The sequence below is a fragment of the Phalacrocorax aristotelis genome, chromosome 1 (assembly GCF_949628215.1).
Source record: "Phalacrocorax aristotelis chromosome 1, bGulAri2.1, whole genome shotgun sequence".
Taxonomy (NCBI): Eukaryota; Metazoa; Chordata; class Aves; order Suliformes; family Phalacrocoracidae; genus Phalacrocorax; species Phalacrocorax aristotelis.
This window is the reverse complement of record NC_134276.1, coordinates 189,924,854-189,932,353: the sequence shown is the minus strand read 5'-3', so window position 1 is coordinate 189,932,353 and position 7,500 is coordinate 189,924,854. Positions and strand designations below refer to the sequence as shown.

The 7,500-nt window shown below is 38.7% G+C and overlaps 1 protein-coding gene across 14 annotated transcripts in view; it reads right to left on the bottom strand.

Moving 5' to 3' along the window:
* Window positions 1–7,500, bottom strand: part of FOXP2 (forkhead box P2) — a 440,819-nt gene that overhangs the window by 40,431 nt on the left and 392,888 nt on the right. For all 14 annotated transcript variants that reach the window (XM_075081092.1, XM_075081101.1, XM_075081089.1 and 11 more), the window contains 2 exons: window positions 4,232–4,319; window positions 1,698–1,781 (listed from right to left, as the gene is read on the bottom strand). In XM_075081092.1, coding sequence (XP_074937193.1) covers window positions 1,698–1,781; window positions 4,232–4,319 — 172 coding nt within the window. The remainder of the gene's footprint in view (window positions 1–1,697; window positions 1,782–4,231; window positions 4,320–7,500) is intronic.

Genomic DNA, 7,500 nt, shown 5'->3' with positions numbered 1-7,500 from the left:
ATTACATTATTCATTCAGGTTCTGTTTTGGATTATAGGCTGAAAATTCTTTATTAGTGTAGATGTAACCATGCTGCTGGAGTTTTAAAAAATTTACTGATTGAATAATTAATTGGAAAAGAACAAGCTGCAGATTCCTGATGGATTTATGAGACAATTATTCTGTCTTGTGATTATCTACATTATACTATAGGAAGGAATGAGAAAAATAATCCTATTGAAATGAGACAGTCGCTTAAAACTGTAAAGAAACAATATTCTAAAAATTTTGATAGACTACAGATCATCTGGGGTTAAAATAATTAAATAGTAGAAATGTGTTCTGAAAACCTTTTCCCACGCAGTTCAGCAGCATTTGGAACCTAACCCAAATTGCTTGAGAAGCCTGTGTAACAGAAAAACTTCAAAACTTCACAATGCACGGAAATGGAAAAAGCACTCAAATTTATTAATATACGTGCCACATATACTAAAACAGAAGTTTCCAAATGTCTTACCCTAGTAGATAATCTAAAATAAAAATTAGAATTTAGTTAGGCTAATGAAAGCAAAAATAATGCATCTAAATTTTCTCTCACAAAGGTAGGGGTTAAGGAAATGCTAACACTTTCTTCATTCATCATCAGGTTATAAAGTGCGCCCTCAAACAAAGATATTCTTTGAAGTACGCGGAGCCGAAAACACAAGAGACGGAGTGTGCTGTCCTTCTACGTAAACATTAACTGGGCGTGATATGCAAGTGTGCTCTTTAGAACAGATTACGTTCCTTTTGCCTACATTTCCTGACTTTGATAGACTCAGATTTTCATCGATACCCCAGCATTTCATCTTCAAGTACTGGTATATCCTTTTCATACTGTATGTACAAAGGTTACCGTCACGGTTAACAGTAATGAACAGTTAACATATCACATAGCTCCTATTATAAATGCAGTGTATCTAAGCATAGTGTATTGTAAGTACTACGATGCCTGACACTCTGACAGTACAAAACTGCACCTGCATCAGACAATACGTTTCCTTACGTGAAGTCACGTTCAGTTTAATGGAGTCTGGATCTGACTGCAGATCCAGCTGCACAGCTGGGGCCTGATGCAGCGCCATGGAGCGGCTGGGAGCAACAGTGACTCTTCGGTGCCCGTACTAACCCCAACAACATCACAGTGGATGCATAACGTTGCAGTCTTGACAGAAATTGAGCAAAACCCCCACGTTTACAATTGTTTGAATTCACTGCATAAAATAGTATTTTTGTTTGTTTAAGAATAACAAATTGCTTATTTGTGTCTCTTGTAAGTAATTTAAGAAAATTCCTAAGTACCCAGGTTCTTTTTACATTTACTTTTTACTGCCACAGAGTCCACTGAACTTCAAATCTTTCAAAGTGGGTTTTCTTTTAATGTCTGTAAATCTATCACAAAAAGATATTCTCTCTAGTTTCAGTCTCAAGGCAATGATTTGGACACTTACGGGTGTACTTTGTTTAGTGTCACCTATGGTGTAGATTGGATAGATTTTGTAAAAGATAGCATTACTTTTAAAGAAACATACAATTTGGCAGCTATTGCATTTTACCTTCATTTTATTGCCATATTTTTCATCACACTCATTGTTTTCCAACTGTCACTAAATTGTTCATTTTCTTAGTCTGCTACATTTGTAGACCTATTTACTGTTTATAAAGCAATATGCACTTACAGGTTTTGGAGATGGCTTGGGCTCCGAGGGTCGCATGTGCAAGTGGGTCATCATTGCTTGAAGACGTTCGCGTTCTTTAGAAAGCTGTTAAGAAAGAGTGAGATCAGAAGCAGTTTAGAAATGACTGATACAGCTATTTTACTGCAGTGATACATCTTATCATTGAGCTTGTCTCGGAGTAATGATTCCTGCATATAAAAGTCTATGTCAGTAGAAACTTATCTGAGAGGAAATGCAACTTTGGGCATGGAAAGAAACGAAAAAAAAAAAACCAAAAAACTTTTATAGCCTTTCATATGTTAAAAGGTCAGAGAAAACAAATAACACTTCATCTTTTTGTCAATAAGAGAATTGAGGTCACAGTTGCCTCGACAGTAACAAGTTACTAAGACCATAAATTAGAAGGCCCATAGTGTCTCTTTAAAGTCCTGTGGACACTGTTAGCAATGGACTAGTGCCAACAGCTGTGAAGGGGTGAAGGGTCCTCAAAGCACAGTGCCTGCCAGGATTGTCTACACACTTCATCCTTTCCCACTGAGGTCCAGTTAGTGCCCCCTGCAATCTGCCATCATCAATCTAATTCAATAGAGTGACAGAGCCCAGGCAGTGTGAAACGCTGAACTCTGCCACCGAGTCGGCATCGACACTGCACTGGGTCTCATTACAACTGATGGACCTTACTTCACTAGGAGTCAGACAAAGCAAAAAATGGCATAATTGGTCACACTGCAAGCTAAATCTTCACTTGGACTGTTACATTACAGCCTAGCCTTTGTAAATGGTAAACAGTTCTTAAGAAGCCTTTAAACAGCCTTTAGAAAACATCATTTTACTGAAACCTGTACTTTTTCCTAACTGACACCACTTTCTGACCAAATGCTAAGTAAATATTTGTAGCTTCAGACTCAAACAAATTACCAAATTAAAAAAAAAAAAAAAAGAGGAGGAAGTGTTCGAACTATGCAACTTGTTGATAAAAATATCAGAACAAAAAAGAGGAAAATGTATCTTACGACATAAAAAGGATAATTTTTTTTAAAAGCTAGGTTGCAAGAAGAAATGCTTGAAATAGTATTCTAGTGATATGGCTTTGGATAGCTACAACACGATTACATTAACACCAACAAGAATCTCTTGGTGTTTAACGCTGCCATTTTCTGCAGAGTTCTGTAATACTTTCTTGCATGAATTTGGCTCAAGAGTTACACCCGTAGACTGAGATTGGACTAAGGAATCTTGTAAGTAATTTTAAGAAGAGGAAACTACCTGTATTACTCCAGATATTTTGGGTATGCTGGATATAATTTGGTCAGTGCATCTTTCATTAAAGAACATTTGAGGCAGGGGGTGGGAAAAAGGTTTCTTCTTAGGCTTCATATTACGTGTGTGACACTTTGGAGACATGCTATTTGCCATGAAGTAAATTCCTAACAAATAAATTAAGCTAACACGATACTGTAAATCTTATAAAGGAAACTGCAACTTTGCCTGGGTTTATAAAGCTTTCATTTTAAGGGAAACAACAATAAATTACAGTACTGTACACTCCTGTCACTGCTTTGGGTTGCCAGTATTAAAATAAAAAAACCCAAACAGTTTGCCTTGGCTGTAAGAACGAGTATTCTTACGTGCATGGGAACAATGAGACAATATGCTAAAAGGTGAGAAAGCTGAAAAGTGTTTATCCTTCTTTCTCCATGTATGGCAACAGACAGGGAAAAAAACCTCAGTCCCTTGCTGTGTCCCTTGGACTCCTCTGCACCTTCCCAAGAAAGGATGTACTCCCGAGAAATGCCCTCCCACGACTCCTGTACGGGTGGGAGAGGACTGCATGGTGTAAGCGTCCCGCATGGTCATTCTGGGCTGCCAAGGTTTGTGCCCTGCGCCCAGCCTCGGTAGCCTCGTAAGTGTAGCCTCAATACTGGGAGACCCCAGGGGTACTCGGCACTTCTCCCGTAAGCTGGAGGGAGCATTCACATACATGCAGTGACCTCTAATGGTTAGAGCCTGAACAGGGCACCCGAGTGCTGCGGTCCCAGCCACGGGACTCCCTGGGGTCCTCCCTGGGTGGGTCTGACATTACACCTTCCGCTTGCAGAAAAATGCCCACCATCAGGCTGGGAGTCATTTTGGGTGGAGATAAGCTCTGCCACTCCTTTGTCCTGCAGAACGGCACAGACAAGTGTCGGGGTCAGAAGGGGAAGAAGGAAGAGGGGTCCTGACCCAGCACTGCAAGAACTGAAGATGACTTGGATCCAGTCTCTGCTCCAGGGACTACATTTTTCATTTGTGATGAATGACATTAGGGTCTTAGTTCAAGCAAAACACTGTAGACAATACTGATGTTAGATAATTATTGTATAATTTATAATGTGAAAAATATTTGAGTAGAAACCCCCCACTTGTTCATGAATATCAACAAATTTCATGCAAGAAACATATGGCTTTAAGCTAGAGTCACTAAGGCAGGTGTTTTCAATTTAGTTTAGGTTAACAGTAAATAAGTAATAGGATAATACATCCATGTTCCAAACCTGTATTTCTAACTGCTGAACCACTTGCATTTGCACCCGACACTGAGCAGTGCTTCTGTCATCCAATGCATGTTCATTGTTAAGGTGCCTAGAGAAGAAAGAAAACACTAGTAAGACAGCATTGAGATGAGGGAAATTTCTTTGCGTCCATTTTTCTCTCCTTTGTATATGGCTTCCGTTAGTTTCAACGGGAGTTATGCAAAAAGACTTCGTCAGAGCATGCCTTAGATACAACAATACAAAATAACAAAATTGCTTACTTCATTTAGTACTACAAACTTTCTCAGTGATGACTGCCAGATACGCAGTTCCTATCTCCCAGGTCACATATGCCATCTAAAGGCCAGTGCAACTGGTTATCAGTATTTGGTAGAGTGAGTGAACTGATTTCAACTCCCTGTTGCTGGTACACATGAACAGATAATAACCATTCAAATGATTCTTCAAAAGATATAATTGCTTTTAAGCTGCTTGAACTACTGTGAATTAATGTAGACTTTGTTAAGATTTCTCTATCTGCTCTTCTTTAATCAATAAGCCACACCAACAACAGAACACCTGTTCCCCCCTCCCCAAAACAGAGCTGTAGGGGAACATCACTGATTTTCACTGCAGTTTCCAGAAGTAGCCTCTGAAGATGACAGCAGTGATCAGGTTCCCCAGTCCGAGGAAGAGTGTGCAGGGGAAGGAACAGCTACACACCTTACACACACAGCAAGCCTCCTGGGAAGGATTCAGGCCACACATGCCAGTTTAGCAAAACAAAACCACACTCTGCAACAGGGAAAGAGGACCTCAGTGAGTGGCTGTCCGTAACTCAAGTACAGCCCAGACCTGAGTGGTTGTCCTCCGTACGTTTCAAATGAGCACAGCTTTACAAAACCCATTTTATACTGTTTTTTGAAGGACAGTGGTTTCAGTTAATTCCCTCTCTCTTCCAGGATCAAAGAAGTCCCTTTTGGAGCTTTAATAGTAGGTTTGCTGCTCCACTGAGAAGAAGACATAAGGATCAGGCTGAAGAAGAAATGGGAGCAAAGGAGTTTTGCCTTTGAATGTGGATTTACTGGCTCTTTCCAGTGTAGGCATAAGGGGTAAGCTTTGCAGGGACTACAGTCACAGATGGTCTTACAAAGTTATCTATACCACAAAGGAAATACATCTTCTCCTTTTTCTTTTGTTAGCAGAATTAATCAGAGAACTATGTAGTTATTTGATTGGTAATCTATGGGAAAAATGTGTGGAAAAATAGAGGGACTGCGTCTCACTTTTACTAAAATTGTTCTCTTTTCATTTAAATCATGACTTCACAGTTTTAGGACCCAATTATAGAGTTTGTAGGTAAGCAAATTACAACAGGTTCTGCTATCCTGGCAAGAGACAATGCTGGGGAAGAGAGATAAGTAATTATGAAAGATTTATTAATTCTTTTAATATAAAATTGTTTAAGAGTATACATGTAACTTGCTTGGTAGGTTATACTAAATTCAGGCACCATCAAGGACACCACATTTCCTTTATCTGAGTCATAAAACCTACAATTTATTTATTTTCAAAGGAATTGACTTCATTGATGCAGAAATGCATGATCAGTTCAAAAACTAGGTAATTGCTCAGAACGTACCATTCACTTGTTTTCTGAAATTTTGATTCAAAAGGATTTTACTCCCTCAATTACACAGGCATGACAGTGTGTGCTCTGTTAATGAAATCGTTTAATGTTTTCAGTTAATTGGGTACAAAATTGCCAGAAAAAGGACTGGAGACAGATTTTACCTCCGCATCATTGCCACTATCACCAGTACACACCACTGTGTTTCCACATGCGTGTATGCTCACCTACGTATGCACATGGCTATGTATGTGTAACAAACACGTGACAATAAGCAGTGTTATAGCTATGAAAGTTCTCCTGGCCTGAGTTTGAGGTTACTGCCTACTCATGATTATTTATTAGTTATTACAACACCATATGTTTGCATAACACCTTACAAAATAGATACAGACACAATCCTTGCCCTGAGGAACTTTAAATGTAACAGCAGTATGCAGCGCGGGAGAAGAAAGTCCAGTACAATGTAATTTCAATATGATTACACAGTAACTTGGGACACTGTTGCATGTTTCTTGGGATTTACCACAGTAGTCTTCGGAAACTCATGAGATACACACATCCCTTATGCCAAACTTTCACATCATGTGGTTACTTGTGCTGTGATTTTTGAGAAAAGCTATTTTATGGAAACATTAAGAGTGTAAAAATTGTGTTAAGAATTATTTTTTCTGATCTTTTTTTGCCTGTGAAGTAGGCTTCCTTTATTTTTCATGCATGTACAGGCAATGTAGTGAAAGGAAAACTAGGTCTAATGCATTTTTAAAAGCCTCTAAAATAACTTTTCTCTGTATAAAGTTGCTGCAGTTTTAGGGTCCAATATGCTGCAAGCTGCCAAGACAGACATACATTCTTTCCTCCAGAAGGCTGGGAATCATTCCAGAGGGGTTTGGTTTTCTTTTTGGTGTCTTTTCATGCCTTTTAAGTTATGTACAAGTTGTGCTGGTCAATTTTCATACTTCATTGGCATATTCCTAATCTTTTATCTTGTCTGCATCCTTTACTAATCCCATGTTAACTTGATTTATAATTGAGAAAACCAGATTTTTTTTAAGGGGAGAAAATATCTTAGAGGATGGGAAAGTGTTCCTGAAGAGCTGAGTTATTGGTTTAAAAGTGTGAAGTACACTGTGCAATATACAGGCAGTTTATTTCATGGTTTTGCTGTTTCTTTAGTTGTTGAAAGAAACAGGATTTTCTCGTGATTATATTTGCAACATAGCAGGAAGTCAGGAGGCAAATTATGAACTACACATAGCGTTATAAAGCAGACTGGAATGAATGTATTACTGATATCTGAACAATATAAACAGTACAGCATGTTCCAAAGGAGGTAGATAGGGGATGATATATTCTAGGAACACCCTGGAATAAATACTGAAGTGGGTTTAAATATACTATTTTTTTTTTGCAAACCAATTTGGAGTCTGCAAAGCAAAAGATAATACACCATGAGAGGAAAGAAGAGAGATAGTTTCAACAAAAATTCTAGTGGACGTTTACCCATATCAGTTAACCTCCGTATAACTTGGCACTGTTGTCAGTCTCTCTCAAAAGCAGCCCAGGACTAAAATAGCAAAGTGCTATAGGTGAGGATGAGGTGCAGCAGCAGAGTTACGTGGAGGAATATACACAGAACCTGTCTGCACTATGCTCAGTT